At 37.9% G+C, this 19,656-nt stretch overlaps 2 protein-coding genes across 4 annotated transcripts in view; one reads left to right on the top strand and one right to left on the bottom strand.

The window, feature by feature from the left end:
• Positions 1–53: 53 nt before the first annotated feature.
• The window catches only part of Lrr47 (Leucine-rich repeat 47), a 20,781-nt gene continuing 1,178 nt past the window's right edge, over positions 54–19,656 (top strand). Inside the window, exons 1-8 of one of the 3 annotated variants that reach the window (XM_071656964.1) lie at positions 54–2,090; positions 5,387–5,549; positions 10,017–10,214; positions 11,766–11,898; positions 13,010–13,173; positions 13,523–13,753; positions 16,118–16,230; positions 17,972–18,151. In XM_071656964.1, the coding sequence (XP_071513065.1) occupies positions 5,475–5,549; positions 10,017–10,214; positions 11,766–11,898; positions 13,010–13,173; positions 13,523–13,753; positions 16,118–16,230; positions 17,972–18,151 (1,094 nt within the window). In that variant the 5' untranslated portion in view covers positions 54–2,090; positions 5,387–5,474. Of the gene's footprint in view, positions 2,091–5,386; positions 5,550–8,347; positions 8,603–10,016; positions 10,215–11,765; positions 11,899–13,009; positions 13,174–13,522; positions 13,754–16,117; positions 16,231–17,971; positions 18,152–19,656 lie in introns of those variants that run through there. The other 2 variants (XM_071656965.1, XM_071656966.1) reach the window with 2 other exon arrangements.
• On the bottom strand, positions 3,534–7,644 carry DCTN5-p25 (Dynactin 5, p25 subunit). Its single transcript, XM_071656967.1, has 4 exons — positions 7,490–7,644; positions 6,032–6,219; positions 5,808–5,919; positions 3,534–4,910 (listed from the first exon to the last, which is right to left on the bottom strand). The coding sequence occupies exons 1-4, from the start codon at positions 7,535–7,537 to the stop codon at positions 4,668–4,670; spliced, it is 591 nt and encodes a 196-aa protein (XP_071513068.1). The 5' UTR covers positions 7,538–7,644; the 3' UTR covers positions 3,534–4,667.

Here is a 19,656-nt window from a genome sequence, read left to right as displayed (position 1 = left end):
CATGCTGTCATGTGTAATGCATTGCAAACACAGCTCCCTATCCATGCTGAGGCCCCACAGACCTTTCCATGGATTACTAGAGTCATTTCACATGCCCTGGTTCTGTCCATTGAATGTACTTGCCATTTCATACTTGTTTGCTGTTTTCCATAGTAGTTGCTGCTACTTCCTTCCTGGGTATCAGGAGGGTTAGTGGTGGCTGCATATTGAGCCAGCACTTCACTGGTTGTCAAGTTGTACCCATATGGGGACTACTGGCATTGTCCACAAACATACAATCTCTCCTTGCTACACATAACACATTTAGCTCACATTACTCATTTTTGGTAATCCTGGAATCCTTTGGTGAGTGCTGTGTACTAGCCCTGTCTTTTGGCAGAATGGTAGGAGCAATAGATAGAAGTAGTAGGGAGGAACATTAGTCAGCAGCATCAGTTAGAAATAGTATCTAGGAACATTTAATTGTGAGCATTGGGTAGAAATAGTAGGTTGGAACATTATGGTAGAAGAAGACAGTAGGAACATTGGGTAGAAGCCTTTGGAAACACTGCATTAGAGTTCCCCCTCTACCAGTGGCTTCTTAAGGGTGAGGCACCAAAAGGCTAAAAAGTAGCACTGGATTTCACCAGTTATGGAGAATGTTTTGCTGAGAATGGTTGAGAAAGCTGAAGAGGAAGTGCTGAAATGGTTTGAATACGTTAAGAATGAGTGATGATAGGTTGTTGCAGAGGGTATGTGTCAGAAAGGGAGGAATCTGAGAAGAGGTAGACCAAATTGGAGATGGAAGGATGGAGTGAAAAAGATTTCAAGTACTCGGGATAAATTGCAGTACATATAATTGTTCCATTTAAATTAGTTTTGTTTTGAGGTATTTGAGATATCAGGGAACCAGTTCACTTAATACAGAATATGATTTGGTTTAACATGATTTTGTAACATAGTGGATGTGGAAAGGGAGCTGTGGTTTCGGTGCATTATTACATGACAGCTAGAGACTGAGTGTGAACGAATGGGGCCTTTGTTGGGGCCTTTGTTGTCTAGTCCTAGCGCTACCTCGCACACATGAGTGGGGAGGGGGTTGTTATTCCATGTGTGGCGAGGTTGTGATGGGAATGAATAAAGGCAGACAGTATGAATTATGTACATGTGTATATATGTATATGTCTGTGTGTGTATATATGTGTATACATTGAGATGTATAGGTATATATATTTGCCTGTGTGGACATGTATGTATATACATGTGTATGTGGGTGGGTTGGGCCATTCTTTCGTCTGTTTCCTTGCGCTACCTCGCTAACGCGGGAGACAGCGACAAAGCAAAATAAATAAATATAAATAGTTACTCTTTCAAACATAGCACATTTTGAAGTGAAAAGACATGTAGTTTTATAAATGCCAAGTGGAAGAGCATTAGTTTGGAGACAAAACTCGCTGAGTTACATAAGGAGCGCAAGAAAGCACCTTCTAATGTCATAGCTCTAGGCCTAGTAATTTTACAGGATACTCAACATATAACTTTATGATTTCAGTGAGACACTTTCAAAAAATTTGAAGATTGTGAGCCTTTCTAATTGCAGCACGTCAGTTTTGATGAAGTCAGAAATTCCAATGTGCTTGGATTTTTGGAGACTCATGGAAAAGACTTTTCCAGTGAAGAGATGATGTAGCTTGAACAAGGGTATGCTGCACTGGAACTGTGAGGATGAGAAGGCTGAAACTGAAACCACACATTAAATAATTATGGAGCAGTGGTTTACATTTTTCACTCATTTGGAAATAGCTGTGGAGATCATCACAGAACATTACCTGTGTAGTAATTGCATCCCTAGAGTCTTGTAGAAAGATCAGAGGTGCATTTCATAGCTACTGAGATTATGTAAAGAAAAAAAGGAAATCTGTGCAAATTTATCATTGTCTGTACCTCTACAAGCAGCACGAATAACCCTTCTGTAGCTGAAATAAGACCTTCTACAAGCAAGTTAAACCCAAGCAGGATTCCTCCTCCTAAAGCCTTTTCTTCTAAGCAGGTCAGCTGATCCATCACATTTCACTTCAGTCCTTGATGTGCAGCCTTTTCAGGTGTCTTTGGTGAGTGTTCGTACAGTTCTGTTTCTGTAGTTTACGTATATCATATACATTTTTTATTAATTTTTATTATTTTCAATTACACCTCTATACAGTTCAAATGATTAAACCTTCTAACTAAACAGAAAACATAGAGCCACTGACTTGCACCATCATCACCACCCACACACTCACAATGGATATTTTCCAAATGTTTTAGTGTATTATAACTGTACTACTATTACAATGGTTAGCTGGTTATTTAATTCTGATTCAAGACTACATTCTTATTTTTTCCCTTCAGTTAATATATTTGAATACTTCAGTCATTCTCTGCCTTCATTATTTGAGACAAAAAATATTTGGTATAATCTAGCATATACATATGAACTGGTATTATATCAAGGATTTACAGATTCATCCTGTTGCACTTTAGTAGAAAAAATCACATATTATGGAAAGTCAATAGGATATACATGTACTTAATTAGCAACTTGCATAGTCTGTTACTATTTACAGTTGTACAAGTTCTGTATTTATTTCTTGTCACTTGTGCATAGTTCGAATCATATTTGAAATTTTTACGCCTTTTATGTCATACTTGTTTGCAGTTTTCTATGATAGTGAGGTAGCACCTAGAACAAATGAAGAGTGGCCTCATTTGCTCACATCTACTCTCTTCATGTCATGCAAAATGCAGCAAAACAAGATGACCCAATCCACAACCATGCCCCACAGACCTTTCTGTGGTTTCCTCAGACCTCTTCATGTGCCCTGGTTCAGCCCACTTACAACACTTCATCCCCTATATACAACAGCATTGCTCCAGTTCACTCTCATGTCATGCATCCCCTCACACCCTACTGCATATTTGCTCCATCCTTCCACCATCTTGGTTTACCCCTTTTTCAAGCTCTTTCCACTTCTTATATGTATACCATCATAGTAATCCTCTCTAAATATCCAACTCATTTCAGCATATCCTCTACATCTCTCTTGTATTTACTCCTCTTACTACCACACCTTTCTTTTACCCTGCCATTTTTCATTCAATCAACCTTCCTTACACCACATGTTGTCCTGAAACATTTTGATTCGGACACATCCATCCTTTTCCATACTTCCTTACCTAAGGCCCACTTTTTTATATCCATACAATAATGTTGGACCAGTAGGATGATATTCTCACCCTTTCTCAACTTTTTTTTTTGTCTATAGTATTCCTCCATGTAATTTTTAAGAATAATGTGCAAAAGCTGTTCCCTTTCAAGTAGGTTACTTATTATCCAGGTAATATTCAAATAAATCAAGAATCCAGGTAGTATTCAGGGTAACTTATATGCTGCAGGTATTTGCCAGCTGCCAAAGTAATGTTGTAACCAAACAGCAGGCAGAATTTGTATGCTTTTAATTTGTCTGCTTAGAGTTTGGCTCTAATAGGTGTTCAGGTAATCATCAAACAAAATGTTTTGGAGACTTTGTATGAAACACTTTTATTTGAATGCAGTAACCTTTTTTTCATACTGGCCTACCATTTCCTGTGTTTGTGAGGAGGTGCTAGGAACAAAGGAACTATGTATATCTTTTTCCAAATTTGGTAAGGTGTAGCCTAGCTAACTTATCCATGAGACATCATACTCCAGGCCAATCATTGACTTCTGTTTGCAGCCTTTAGGTACATCATTCAACAAGGTTCACCTTATTTTATGAATTTTAATAATCAATAACCAACTCTCACCCCTCACATTTGAGCTTATTCTTTCATCCTTTATTCTTCCCACATCTTGTGTGTGTGGAACTCCCTTCAAAACATTTTCCCTTTTGTTCTTGTCTTTTTACTTGTAGGTTTTAAGTATGGAACATTTTGTCATTTATCCTTTTTAATATAATGTTAAAGGCAAGTATTGCATGTGTACTATGAGTGCATCATTGAGCTTGCTACAGCCACCATTTGCATCTTATCTCCCCTTGCTACTTACAAGATGAAATGGAAGGCTGGGTACTCAAGATCAAATGAAATTTACTAGTATGTTCATAAAAGCAAGAATTCACAAAATACTTAAGCTTGTGGCTACTGCATACAGTATAATAGATTCTTGAGTAAAACAAATTAGTAAAGACTCGAATGTCTTAAATATTATATCGTGTCTTGCTGAGACAGAATGAGTGATCAGTGGATTAGCTAACATAACTTTGAAACACTGGCTGCAAAAAATAACTATTCATTAATAATTACAAACATGCAAAGTCAGTGAAATGGTTGATATAAAGCCAATTCAATAAATAATGTTGTTGAATCATTACACATGCTTAAGTTAATCTGTCAGTTTTAATATAAAAATTTATTAATATTATTAAATGCACATACAAATATAAAAAGTAAGTTTATTGTATCACAAACAGATTTGCAGTTTAGTTTCATTCAACCTCTGTTTTCCCTAAACATAAGCAACATAAAACAAATGTTTTTAATTATCTGAGCCATGCTTTTCTGTATCAATCAAGAAACTATTTTTATGTGATACATATAACATAAAACAAAATAACATGTTGCCTTTTATAGCTCAAGAAACAGCATGTTTGTCTGTGGAGAAAATATTGTTAAATTTCAATTAGCTTTGCAGTTCCTTCTTTGGCTTGTGGAGGTAAATCTTTAACTCTGATAAAATGGTGGTAGCAGGACTTGGTATAATCTGTCATAAGATCTTGTGTCGCTTCTGGTAAATCTCCAGTATGGCTTGCAGGTGACCCAGAATATATAGCAAATGGAGGAACAACAGTTTCTGGGGGTAGAACAGTATTGTCGGCAATCATGCAGCAATCTTTTAGCACACACCTCCGTCCCTAGAAAGAAAAAAATATTGGCATTAAAAGTTCAAGTGTAGTTGACCCTAATAATAATTTCAGGAAACTTGATTTTGTTTAAAGGATAGATCCTATTTAAGCCGTTTCCCGCATGAGCGAGGTAGCATTAAGAAAAGAGGACTGAGCCTTTGAGGGAACATCCTCACTTGGCCCCCTTCTTTGTTCCATCTTTTGGAAAATATAAAAAAAAAAGGAGGGGAGGATTTCCAGTCCCCTGCTCCCTCCCCTTTTAGTTGCCTTCTGCAACACACAGAGAATACATCAGAGAGGTAGTAGCGCCAGGAAACAGATGAAGAAATGGCCCATCCACTCATATGCACATAAATGCCCACATATGCTCACATACATAAACATATCAACATATACATACATATATGCAGACATTACATGCATACACATGTACATATTTGTACTTGCTCACCTTCATCCATTCCTGTCTCTACCCCAACCCACAGGAAAACAGCATCGCTATTCCCTGCTTCGGTGAGGTAGCGCCAGGAATAAAGAAAAAAAGGCCATATTCGTTCACAGTCTCTAGCTGTCATGTGTAATGCACTGAAACCACAGCTCCCTATCCACATCCAGGCCCCACAGACATGGATGTGTATGGATGACAAGGTTAGTACAATACTTCCTGCTCTTAATTCATTGAAGCAAACAAAGAATTATGAAACACATGTGGTAAATGCAATCAGTTGATGTAGGGGCATAAGCTACTTTTTATTTCACTTGGGGTGTACTCTCAAGTGTACTGTAACATTCAGCCTAGGCTTCCTTTCAATGTAATGTTGTACAGTACAAAGCAAAAGCCCCTCCCTATTAGGCACTGAGTTATTTTTGGATAAAGCAAGCTTAGATACATCATGGAATACTTACAATTACACAGTTTTTCCCAATGTAAACATAGGATCCAACAACTGCTGCATTAACAATGGAGCCTTCACCAATAAACACATGATCACCAATATGAAGAGGAAAAAATGCCACACTGAAAAAAAAATATATAATTAAAAGTATAAAGGTAAAAATGTTTGTGAACCTGAGAATTACAGTATCTTCACTTTGAAACCATATTAACATTGTGACTGAGGATCACTTGCCCTTTGCTGAACTTCTTGAATGGTGGTCTAATGACAGCCTTTGATGATATGACACAGTGTCGGCCCACTCTAACATTGGCTAAGTCTCCTCGAATTATCACTCCACTAAGCACAATCACTTTGCCACTCAGCACAATATTTTGGGAGCCACAAAGTACACTCCCTCGACTGACACGGTTTCCTGTGGCCTGTAGAACTGAATTAGTAATTATCCAAAATTATTTATTTTTCATTATAAATAATGTCAAATAAGGAAACTTTACAGCTTCCTTATTTGTCAAAAGAAATACAGAAAATAATGCAAGGCATAAGCAGTAGTCAGGGCTACCATGGAATGGGCTGTGGGGCTTGACAGTAGATGGGTGGGGGGGAGGGGCCTCTGGTTTTGGTACATTGTATATGATGCCAAAGAGTGGACATGAATGAGTGGCTACCATTCATCTGTTCCTGGTGATACTGCACTGACGATGGAAATGGAAAAATTGTGGGGGGAAAAAATATGGGGTGGTTGTAGTCCTGTATCCATACTTGACAGTTAAGTTGAAGCAGTTCAACTTATCATCTCTCTCAGGCTGACTTCAAAACTTGACCCACTTGCCCTGTACTGTAAATGTTGGTTCACATATCCTGTTCTACAGGTTTTTGCGACTCGGAGCTGGATGCACGTGTGTCCGTAGGACTACCTAGACCATGCAATAGTTCTAAATATATCAGTATTAAAAAAGCTGTAACTGTTAAGAGGTCGTATGTACGCATTCTCCAATCTTCTGCCTGTATATGTGTTTGAGAGAACCCATATGTACAGACTGAAAGTTGTCTACTATCATAAAGCTTATGTATGCTGTCTGTGGTTTACGGCTGGGAATCAAATGGTATGGCCGCTTCTAAAGAGGTAAAAGTAGGGTGTAAACAGCCAGTTGATCTGTTGTATGCATTTTGATATTCAACAGTATTTGATGTAATGCTCAGTCATGGGTGTATCGAATATATATATTTCCTTTAGAACATTGGAAGTAGTAAACCTTGGCTGCTGAGTAGGTACTCAAAGCTTCTGTAGGGTTTTTATGTATCTTCAACCTGTTTACATAAATAACCTAAGTGATTACTTTTCCAAAGCTTATTTCCTTGCGAAGTAGTCACAATAGCAAATTACCAATGCCTGAGGTAAGTGAATAGGAAAAACAGATGGTGTAAGCGTATTACTTTGTGGTACCTGCTCTCGGCCATTTTCCGAAATATTGGTACTAAATCAAATTAACATGAGCATAAGACTTAGTCTTACGATTCCATTATCCTCCGCTGTCCCAAAAGGCTAAAACTGTCAGTTTATGCCAGCAAGTAGTTGCACAATAAAATCAAGATACAATTAGAAATTGGGAACACATGAGTCTTCTATTTACAAAATCATGCATTATATTTATCAAGCTTCCTCAAAGCTTAATATCATAAATACTTAACAGTTTCTATATAAAGAGCTTTAGGGTAAAACAGATCCTCGAGCTCCATTGTTGCTGTTCCAGCTGACTGCTGCTCTCCACACCCACAGTCCACTGGTTTGTTTAGCTAGCGAACACCTCTAGCGAGTGACGAGCGCAACCACCACATCCAGCAATCAATATTGGTTGGCATTACCCGTTTTCTTCGTAAGAAAAGATGTAATCGTCACACTACAGGCAATTAAAAATGTAGCCAAATTGAAATTGATAGATATTACAAAACAATTGATATATTTTGGAGAATAGGGGTGAAAATAGCAAATAAATAAGAAATAGTAACAAGTATATACACAAGACTAGAGTAGGGCGAAATATAGTGATTGCTAAAACATTTGGGAGGGGAGAGTAGGTATTAAAATCGAACCCCTTTGATACCCAAACTGAACTGAATTATATTGAAAACAGAATGACCGATTTTCTTAGCCATACAAACCAGGGAGACTGAAATACCAATGGAGAAGCCTCTTCAGATCTGAGGGCCAATTCTTTTGTCTTTCAGGTGATGTATGGTACGAAAAGCCAAGATATAACAGCTTTTTAGGTTCCCCTTCTATTTTTTCTTTCGGGTAAATTGAGACGTATACCCCAAGTTTTTAATTTTCTGTTATTCATTATGACTGTTTTACAATGAGTTGGTTTTTGAAAGACCGATCTGGTGAGAGGGCAATGGAGAAACAATCATTTTTCTATTGATTGGCTTCAAATCTTACCCTATATCAAATGTATTTCAATCAACTTATTTGGATTTGTATCTCTGTCGTCATTCATTCGTTGAAGTTTTATTCGCTAGCAATTTTGTGCGTCAAGAAGTATTCAATAGAAGCTTTGTTAGTCTTTGCTGGAGTTGTACGCTTGCGTTGTGGATTTGTCAACATTGCGAGCTAGAATTTGAACTGTGAGGTTGTACCTATAGTCGATAAATACCACAGTTTGCAATACAGCATTGTAAGAGAAGATAAATGTGATGTGAAGTGAAGGAGAGGGGGGTTATGCAGACCATATATTGATGAGTAAAACATGCCTGGATAAGGCAACTATACTAAGCGCGGGTCATCTATCGCCAGGTATTTTGAAGGTACAGTATTACACACCCGTAATTGTCTATGTCTTTTGTCCACTAGCAGTACCAACTCTCCTTTCATATTTGATAAATTGTGATATGAAGCTTATGTTTTATTTGCAATCTTAGATAATGGTGATGGATATTAAACTCATGGAAATGGGTGTAGTTGATGTAAAAAAAAATGACAGAAAGACTTAACATTCGTATACCTCATATAATCTTCCTCAACAGCTTAAGTTTTTCTGAATATTCGGTATGTAATCAGTACTCTGAGGCTTAGTTTAAAGTAGAGCAGATTATTTATAGAGGATCTGGTAATGCAACTTGGCTTAGTAATTATTTACGTAAAGCTCTGTAACTTTAACCAAGGGAAAGTAATCATAATATGGGGTAAGACCTTTATTTTATACGAATGCAACCTCTCTGAGTATACCACTTTGAAAAATTACTTGTTAATCTCATGTTGACTATACCCATCTATCTATCTATGTCTATCTCTGACGCCCGTTCCAATTGGAACTCCCTCAAAGGGGTGGCCATGGCAACAGAATCTCCATAACTAGTGCACTTCAGTGCCACTTCTTAGCCTTTAGTGCCTCACCTTTAACAGGCCACTGGTAGAGAGCAAGTTTAGCGCAGTGTTTGTAGAGGCTCCTACCTAATGTTCATAATGACACTTCTGTCTAATGCTCCTACTTACTACTACTACCTATTGTTTTTACCTAATGCCCCTACCTACTACTATCTACTGATCCTATCATTTTGCCAAAAGGCAGGGCTGGTGCTTAGCGCTCATAGCAGGAGTTTAGAGTTACGAGGAATGAGCTGTGTGAGTTAAGTGTTGTCATGTGTTACATATGACAAGGAGGGATTGAATGTTTGTGGACAGAATGTCATAATCCACATGTTAGTGAGGCAGAAAGAAAAGACAGCTACCTATGTTCAGAGGAGTGCAACTTGACAACCACTGAAGTACTGGCTCACTAAGCATATGTCACTAACCCTCCTGATACCTAGATGGGTAGTACTGGTAATATACCTCCCTGGTTGTTGGCTGTCTACAAACTACAACCTACATGTTGAATATTTGGCCTTAAAAAATTCAGTTATAGATAACTAAGAAAAAGGCTGTGGTGAACCAAGTATTGAAATTGGTATTGTTATCATTAACATTTGAAAACACAGCAGTCATTGCGTTTGATTTGAGACACAGAACATGGTGGTTAATGGACAAGAGTTTCCTATGTCTCCCTTCTCCCCCCTATCCCTTCCTGATCAAACTGAACTGTGTCAGATTTTGTGGTTGATTTTTAGTATGAGACTTTTCCTGTTCAAGATTGCTTATTCTCATTGCTAACATTGAATGTGTTTTTTCTCCCAAACTTTATGTCAGTTTACATACATAAAGTTTTTCCATTACCTGCAGGTAATTCATAACAAAATGAGGATAAACTGCGATGTTCAAATAAGCAATCGAAAGTTACCATCATTGAACCTCAGCAATAAAAGAAATGGTACAAGATCATCTCTTGGGATTGGTCGTCTCCCAGGATCTAAAGCAGATGTGACAAGTCTCTTTATTCAGCTGTGTACAGCACAGAACAAACTAGGCTCAAAGTATAAGGTACAGTGATTGTAAAATGATTTATGACATTTTCATAACTGTTATTCAGCCTCCTTCTCTTACCAGTAAGGTGTTGAGAATATCTGTATGATTTTTTTTCTTACATATTCTCATTTCCCACAATAGCAAGGTAGTGTTAAGAACAGAGACCTGAGCCTTAGAGGGAATTACCTCACTCGGCCCCCTTCTCTGTTCCTTCTTTTGGAAAATTAAAGCTACATAGGTATACAAGTGTATAACAAGTCGAATGTAGAGAGATAATTGGCCAAGGTGGAACAAATAAAAGGTTGTGATTGGCTGAAGAATGAAAAGAAAGATATGTTGAGGATTAGAGGTGGATGGAGACCGATCATGCCAGCTGCTCAGGGCAGTTTGTCAGTTTCCAGTTACACCCGCATCAGGGTGATCAAGATCTCTTGTATCTTTTTGTTGCTCTGAGTGTGTGCAGTATTGGCAAAACGAGCATCAGTAATTGCACAACCAGCTTGTGTTTGTGTGATTGCTAACCTGCTGGACAATGTCATTGTTACTTGCCCTATGTGCTGTAAAGTTCTACGTTATAAATGTTTAGCTTGTACTATAATGTAAAAGTGACAAGTGTTAGTATGAGTTGTTTGCTGTTTGTTAGATTATCAGAGTTAGAATAGGTTTTAAGTAGTTTGTCAAATTGTTTTAGATTATAAATTTTAGATGATTAGTTTTTGTGGTCACAAAGAGAATCCTTAACTGTAAAGATATAAAGTCACAGAGGAGGTGAAAACTGTAGAAGACCTGTGTTATTTTGGGGATTTTTGTTTCAGGTACAAAATTTTAGACATAATCATCTCATGAGCAGAATAGTTGATGTATTGATCTGTGAGGAGACTGGTAATCTCATGTGAGCTGCAAGTGTGGATATATCCAAGCAACAGAGGTCTACATATGGTGACCTGTTGTTCACCCATGGTGGTCTCTGGGGAGGGCAATCTCTCTTGGATGGCATCAGGCTTGTGAGGAGACAGGGTGAAGACTCCACTGATTAGATGGGAGCTTTGTTTGGAGCTTAGGATGGTCTACATTGTGTTGGAAGTCCAAATTGTGCTCACTTCATAGTACCTGGTTATATCATCCCTTTTGAGGCATTTCAGCATATACGAGTGAAGACTTAGTTAACCTGAACCAGCAACTAACCCAAACTACAGTCAACCTGTGGAACCTGTGAATTGTGGGCAAACTGTTTAGTTTGTATATATTTTTAGATATAGGTTTAGTGTTAGAGTATTTGTAATTAATGTGTTTTAGTTTTTGCTTTTATTTTTTATATGATGAGTAACTTGTTAGTACATTTGCCAGGTATAGTTTTGGCTAACATACCCCTTCAAATTGAACAAAACAGGACAGTGGATGATCACCATGGTAAATTCAGTCCTAGGTATGACATGCCTAAACTTTTTCAGTATACACTTCTCATCTCAGAATCATTCTTTGCATACTACCAAACCTTTCATTTGTATTGTCGTTCATTATATGATCAACGTGTATGTTTTGTATTTAACCAAGTGTAACTTGCAGGTTAGTGGAAATATTGAGGCAGTCTTTACGAAGTTTGTAGCTGAAGGAAAGTTTACAATTCGCTTCAGGGAACCAGCACATGATCTGTGTGTGAAAGCTGATCCTGTACTTGCCAAAAGTTTCTTACAGACATGTAAGTCAGTAAATCATCTCTTACTGGAGTGACAGGTATCTTGCTACTCTGGACTGTTTTGGAATGAATTGACTTCACTTGCTAGGCAGTAGTTCATTCTTTGGTCTATATGAAAAGCTTGATTTTGTACTTGCATGAAGAAGCCAACTGATTTACGTTTAGAACAGATCAACCATCTATCTATCAATCTATATCTCTGATGCCTGTTTCCAAGTGGAACTTCCTCCGTGGGGTGGTCATAGTAATTGATCCTCCATAACTAGTGCACTCCAGTGCCACTTTTTAGCCTTTAGTTCCTCACCCTCGATGGCCATAGGTAGAGGGCAACTCTTAGTGCAGTGTTTGCTGAGACTCCTACCTAGTATTCCCTCCGACTACTTCTACCTAATGCCCCTGCCTAATGTTTCTACCTCCTACTTCTGTGTAATGTTTCTCCCTAATGCTCCTACTTAAATGTTCCTACTCACTACTGTCTACTGCTCCTACCATTTTGCAAAGAGGTAGGGTAGGAAAATCTTGAGATATGAAGAATGAGCTGTGTGAGTTAAGTGTTGTCAGGTGTTATGTATGACAAAGAGAGATCATATGTTGACAGAATGGCATTAGTCTATATGTGGGGTGAGGCGGAAAGAAAGACAGCTACCTGGGTCAGAGGAGTGCAGCTTAACAACCACTGAAGTGCTGGCTTACTACACAGCCGGCACTAACCCTCCTGATACCCAGGCAGATAGTACTGGTAATATACATTCCTGGTCATTGGCTACCTACCAGCTGCTGCCATGTACCTTCCCTATGTCAACCAATATGCTGAATACTTTAATTACAGTATTACTGTTTTGTTTTCAAAATTAGAAATTTTATTTATGTACAATTATCAAAGTAAGAATTTCTTCATGCATAACCATGGATTAATTAGTTATAACTGCTGAACTACTATAGATAGGTGGATGAATTGACATTAGAGGAGTAAACTTTTTGTAAATGGTGCAAAGTGTCTTAAAGAGGTCAGAAGAAAGGAGTTTTTAGCTGTACAGAAATATTTGACAACTGAAATATTGGGATACTGTAGAAGAATTTGTTAAATGATTTTATCCTGTTTCTCCATCCACAGTAAAGCTAGGTATCCAGAACAAAGATATTGACAAGCTTCATCTTTCCAATCTTGCTCCTGTGAAGCAAAGCCAGGTGGAAAAACCAAAGACAAAACTTGTAATTGGAAGTAGACGAGAATATCCAATAACAACAACATTTCCATATTCCTTGGAGTCACTTAAGGCAAGTGTGGTTATTGAGGTCTGTGCCATGTTTTCACATGACTGTTGTGTTAGGCATGGACAGATTCTCCATTTGTGCATGTTGGTTATTTTCTAATCTTTCACACTACTTATTTTCATTTAACTCTTTCAGTATGCAATTGATTTTTTCAGCCTACTCCCAGTTCAGAAATATACTTTTTGTCTTAAATGAAAAGAGGCACAAGAAACATGGTGGTTTTCTGATTTGAAAAATGGAAATACTTGTATTAAGACAATAGATCCTCAGATTTTATATGATAAGAAGTAACTCGTGTGTTTTGACATATGTTGTTAAAAGAGTTTAAATGACAAGATTATTTTTATTTCAGATAAATGATGTTCAGCTAAATAGAATAGAAAACCGCATCTTAAAACTGAAGAGGTTACACTCTCTTAATTTGAATAATAATTTGATAAAAGAATTACCTTCAGCAATGAGTGAAATGCACTGCCTTACAGAACTTCACCTGTCCCTCAATAACATCACTCATATCAGTCATCAGCTTTTTGAAGGGAGACTCTCTCATACACTTCAGCTTCTTGATCTGTCAAACAATAAGGCAAGTTATTACTGAATGTTAAATTGTTTGAATTTTGATTATTGCATTTTCATGCTTTATCAAAAAAGTATATCACAGATTAGTAGCTTTTCTTCAGTACTTATCTCCATGAAAGATTGGTTCTTACAACCGCTGCTCTCTCTTACTTTATGATTTCATATTCAATCAACCCTTCTCATGCTACTTACTGTCCTCAAACATTTCTTTTCAAACATGTTGATCCTCTTCCATACTTTCTCATCTGCAGCCCATGCCTCACATACATACAACAATTACTATGCCCTCAAATATACCCATCTTTGCACCTTTGATTTGTGCAATGCATTCCGCCAATCCTCAGGCACTTCACTGTAATTCATACATACGTTGAATATCCTTATCAACCAATCAACAACACAGTCACCCTCTTTCTTAGTAAATCAACTGCACTACCATCCAAACCCACCACCTTGCCAGATTTCATCTTCTGCAAGGCTTTCACCACCTGTTCTTTTTTAACCAAACCATTCTTCCTGACTTTCTCACTTCATTCACAACCCTGACCAAAACACCCTACATCTGCCACTCTATCATAAAACGCATTCAACAAACCTTCAAAGTGCTTACTCCATCTCCTTACTTTATCACCAGCTGTTATCATTTCCTTACTTTATCACCAGCTGTTATCACTTCCCCCCATTCCCCCTTCACCAGTGTTCCCATTTGTCCTCTAGTCTTTTGTATGTTATTTACCTCTTTCCAAAACATCTTTTTATTCTCCCTAAAGTTTAATGATACTCTTTCACCCCAGCTCTCATTTGCCCTCTTTTTCAACCCTTGCACCTTCCTCTTGACCTCCTGGCATTTTCTTTGATACATCTCCCAGTCATTGGCACTTCTTCCTTGTAAGTATTGTCCAAACACCTCTCTTTTCTCTTTCATTAACAACTTTACTTCTTGATCCCACCACTCACTACCCCTTCTAATATGCCCGCCTCCCACCTTTCATATGCCACATGCATCTTTTGCACATGCCATCACTGCTTCATTAGATATACCCCAGTCCTCACCCACTCCCCTCACATCATTTGCTCTCACCATTTGCCATTCTGCACTCAGTCTCTCCTTGTGTTTCCTCACGCGTCTCCTTTCCAAGCTCAATTACTCGCACCACTTTCTTCTCCCAACATTTACTCTTCTATCTTGAAAACCTCTACAAATTTTCACTCTTGCCTCCACAAGGTAGTGATCAGACATCCCTCCACTGTCCCACTCAGCACATTAACATCCAGAAGTCTCTCTTTTACATGCCTATCAATTAACACATTATTCAATAATACCCTGTGACCATCTCTCTTACTTACATATGTATACTTATGTATATCTCTTTTTAAACCAGGTATTCCCTATCACCAGCCTTTTTTCATTACACGAATCCACAAGCTCTTCACCATTTCCATGCACGACACTGAATACCGCGTGTACACCAATTGTACCCTCAACTGCCACATTACTCACTTTCGCATTTAAATCGCCCATCACTAATATCTGGTCTCATGCACCAAAACTGCTGACACACTCACTCAGCTGCTCCCAAAACACTTGCATCTGTGATATTTCTTCTTATGACTGGGTGCATAAGCACCAATAATCACACATCTCTCTCCATCCACTTTCAGTATTACCCACATCAATGTAGAATTTACTTTCTTACACTCTATCACACACTCCCACAACTGCTTCATGAGTAGTTCTCTCACCAACCCCTGATTTTACTCCCAAAACTTCCAAACCATTCTTCCCCTTTACCCTTGAGCTTCATTTCACTCAGAGCCAGAACAACCAGGTTTCTTTCCTCAAACATACTACCTATCTCTCCTTTCTTCTCGTCTTGGTAACATCCGCACACATTCAGACACCCCAGTCTGAGCCTTCGAGGAGGACAAGAACTCCCCACTTGATTCCTTCTTCTGTTTCCCCTTTTAGAAATTGAAATACAAGGAGGGAAAGGTTTCCAGCCCCAAGCTCTTGCCCCCTTTAGTTGCCTTCTGTGACACGCATGTAATACATGGGAAGTTTTCTTTCTCCCCTATCCCAAAGGATACTTTCTCCCCTGATAATGATATATAGAAATATCCTCACCTGGCCCCCTTCTCTGTTCCTTCTTTTGGAAAATTAAAAAAAACGAGAGGGGAGGATTTCCAGCCACCTGCTCCCTTCCCTTTTAGTCGCCTTCTACGACATACAGGGAATACGTGGAAAGTATTCTTTCTTCTCTATCGTCTGTTGTATATTATATAGTTAGTGTTATTCTTAGTTTCTTTCTTAAGAAAGAAAACTATTTAGAATTTTCTCAGACATGCTCTTCTTTTTTTTTATATACAGATGGAGTACCTCCCGCATACCTTAGGGAAGTTACATAATCTCATCAGCTTAAAAATTGGTGAAAATTTTCTGCAGAAACTTCCAGTATCCTTAGGCAAGCTTACCAGGCTCAAGTAAGGAAAAACTTTATCAAGAATGTCTTGGTGTATTAGTTCAGTTGCTACCCTGTTATATCAAGAATATCTTGATATGCTAATTCAGTTGATACCTTGTATGTGCTTCAAAACTGAGAGCATAATGAAACAGTAGAATGATAATCAATTTTGCTTCCTTTCTAAGTTTCACTTTGATAATGGATGTTTTGTGATTCTGTGTAGATATTAGTTCTTAACCATGTGTGTACTGTACCTGATAAACTTTTGTTGTTGGAAAACCTAGTCCAAGAATTATGAATAGTCTAGTTGTATTTGTTTGTGTTCAATGAAAATTAATTTAGAAGAGGTTATATCTAAAGGATGTAGCAAATTTACATAGATTACTCTTCAAAGAATTGATGTTTTCAGGTGAATTATATTTAGATTAAAGAAATCATTACACATCATTGTGTCAGTGAGTCAAGTTGATACTCATGTTATTTCCATTTTTTCATTAGGTGGCATCTTTCAAGGTGAGATGGTTTAGCTTTTAACCCAGAGTCATTGGCCTGAAAGATTGACCAACCCCATGCACAGTTAGCTATTATGATCCCATTAGTCCTACTTGGACATGAAACTGAAGCCACTTTTCATGGTTTAGGGGCAGAGTGTTACCATTGCTGTATAGTTTTTTACTTATTCTTTTTTACCTCTTTACCAATTTACAAATTAGTAAAGTATTGCCAGGATGACAGCCATAGAGGAACAATTTTTGCTTGTTTTTTTCCATTACCAATAGATTTGTGTAAAACATACAAACACCAAGGTCATGGCTTGTCACAGCAAACATCTTCATACAAGCTCTGTCTCTGTACTACTACCTTTCTGAGTCATTCCCTGAATCTGCTTCCACTTATCATAATGCAGTAAGCAACATAATTTCCAACCACCATAGGATTTAGAGATGTTCAAGTGATAGTAGAATCCAGACAAGAGAAAAAAACTTCAGGTACAGTATAGCTGTAAACAGAAAATGATGAACTTTTGATAAAAGTTGTCTGAGAGAAAATGGCATGGCATTTTAGAAATGTGCTCATTTAAAATGATGCAGAGTACCTCCTCTCGTTGCAGAAGGTGAAGTGCATTACTAGTTAGAGAGAGCAGGGGTAGGAGTTGATGCTGTAAAGGTAGAATTAGTGTTAACATTGGAATTGTCATGTATTGATGTTGACTCATGACATATTATGTTGTAAATTCATCTGTTTCCAAAAACTTTATAACGATTTTAAAGATTTCTCAAGCCTATTCCTAAGGTATTTTTCATTCTTTTTTCCTTCTAAGCATCCTTTTCATCATCATTTCTAAAGTTTGGTTTGTATTTGTGATAATATGAATCAGATCATCATCTGTTAAACTGCTAAATCAACATCAGTTAAAACTAGGCAAATGAACTTGCTAGATAATAAGTAGCCAGATGTTACATTGTTTATTGAAATGATTAGCCTAATGTATAGTATCCTACTTGATGTTTTCATTGTGCTCATGCCTTTTTTTTTCTCTAAATCTTAAGATATGTCAGGCAAGTAATTTTCATATCCTTATCATTGGGCTGGTTGCACACGTCTTTTCAGTTTTCCCTCACTCTCCTAACATTAAAGCTGAAGAATGAATAGAAATAATTGTGATTGTAGCTAAAAGCCCTTATTTTTGTTAGGAGCAAAGTTTTATGTTATTATGTTTTTTATAGCTGTTCACTGATGTATTCTTTCCTTTTGTTCAGGTACCTGATGGCCAGCAATAACAAACTTGTGGAGCTGCCAGCCTCAATCAGACACCTAAAAGTGGATACCTTAGATGTGTTTGGTAACCCCTTTTCAAGTCGGCTGGGTTTAGTTAGAAACAATATTGTAGGAGTTCCATGTCTGAAAGAAATTGCTTCTGCATACTGTGTTAAAAGAAGGTAATTTGTTTGGAAAGAATTTCTTTTTCTGTGTGCATAGCCATCGGTACTTTTAAGACTTGGTGCCAGTAAGTAGCATGATTTGTGGCATATGTGGATGCTGCTGCAAGAGGTGTTAGGTAGTAGTTGGTAGGCAGCCAATGACCTTGGAGTTATATTACCTGTCTTACCTCTCAGGTTATCAAGTGGGTTAGTGATGACTGCATAGTAAACCAGCCCTTCTGTGGTTGTCAAGGTGTACTCCTTTCACCCTGTTAGCTGTCTTTTTTTTCTGCCTCACTCAGATGTGTACTACTGGTATTTTGCTTGCAGACATACAATCTTTCCATGTCATACATAACGCTTAACAACACTTAACTCACGCAGATCATTCTTCGTAACTCCAGATTTTCATATGGTGAGCACCATGTTCTGTCCCTGTTTTATGGTAAAACGTTAGGAGGAATAGATGGTAGTGATAGGTAGAATAATTTAGGCAGGAGCATTAGAGAGAAGTAATAGGTAGCAACATTAGGTAGGAGTATTAGAGTTGCTCTCTGCCAGTGGCTTATTAAGTGCAAGACACTAAAGGCTAAGAAGCAGCGCTGGAGTTCACTATTCATGGAGACTCTTTTTCCCATGGCCACCCCCTTGAGGGAGCTCCAGTTGGGAACAGGTTTTCAAGATACAGATAGATAGATACTGAGAGAGGTCACATCTCGTGTTTAACATCACCTTTGGAAAGATTGTATCATTGAGAGTACTGTCAAGTCAAAGAACTTCTTACTCAGAGGAGTCTACATTTCCATGCTACTGAAAATAACAAAGCCTTGGGCTGCAAGAGCTTTAGAAAGGTCTTGGGTAACACCAGGACTCTCAGAGAAATTGGCCCCGGGAAAATTATAGATAAATAAATAAATGTCAAATATGTGACTACCTCTGTTTGATATACCAGAACACTGTAACAGATGGTGTTAGCAGGCACAGACTTAGTATTGTGTTGTGTATTCGAGTTCAAAAAAGCATATAATATTTTAACCCCTTTATGGATGTGCTGTAGTATTACAGGTAATAATAAAAGTTTGATGAGGTAGGGCCATAGATGTATAGGAGCCATGTTTTTCCTACATTTCAAACTTAAATTTGCTCATTTCTTGTTCGAAGGAATGTTTAATGCACCAAAACGACAGCTCTCTATCCACAAACAGGCCCCATAGAGTTTTCCATGGTTTACTCAGAATGCTTTACATGCCTTGGTTCAGTCCATTGACAGTACTTCAACCCTAGTATACCACATCATTCCAGTTCACTCTCTCCTGTTCATGCCTTTCACCGTGCATGTTTAGGCCCCTATCACTCAAAATCTTTTTCACTCCATCCTACCATCACCAGTTAGTCTCCCATTTCTCCTTGTTCCCTAAACTTCTGACTTATATATCCTCTTTGTCAGCCTTTCCCCACTCAGGTACAAGTATACATAGTATACCAGGTATTGTCATATTTATTTCAGACACAAATACTTAGCC

Source organism: Panulirus ornatus, chromosome 64, assembly GCF_036320965.1.
Source record: "Panulirus ornatus isolate Po-2019 chromosome 64, ASM3632096v1, whole genome shotgun sequence".
Taxonomy (NCBI): Eukaryota; Metazoa; Arthropoda; class Malacostraca; order Decapoda; family Palinuridae; genus Panulirus; species Panulirus ornatus.
The sequence above is the reverse complement of the archived record's forward strand: the minus strand, read 5'-3'. Positions and strand labels throughout refer to the sequence as shown.

Bases quoted from the DNA above. Each gene is read 5' to 3' on its own strand.
- DCTN5-p25 (XM_071656967.1), bottom strand. From the start codon at position 7,537: ATGGAGCTCGAGGATCTGTTTTACCCTAAAGCTCTTTATATAGAAACT. The intron at 5,920-6,031 runs GCAAGTGATCCT...TTTTTTTTTCAG, and splicing joins TTCAAGAAGTTCAGCAAAGG to TGTGGCATTTTTTCCTCTTC. The intron at 4,911-5,807 runs GTAAGTATTCCA...TTTTCTTTCTAG, and splicing joins TTGGGAAAAACTGTGTAATT to GGACGGAGGTGTGTGCTAAA.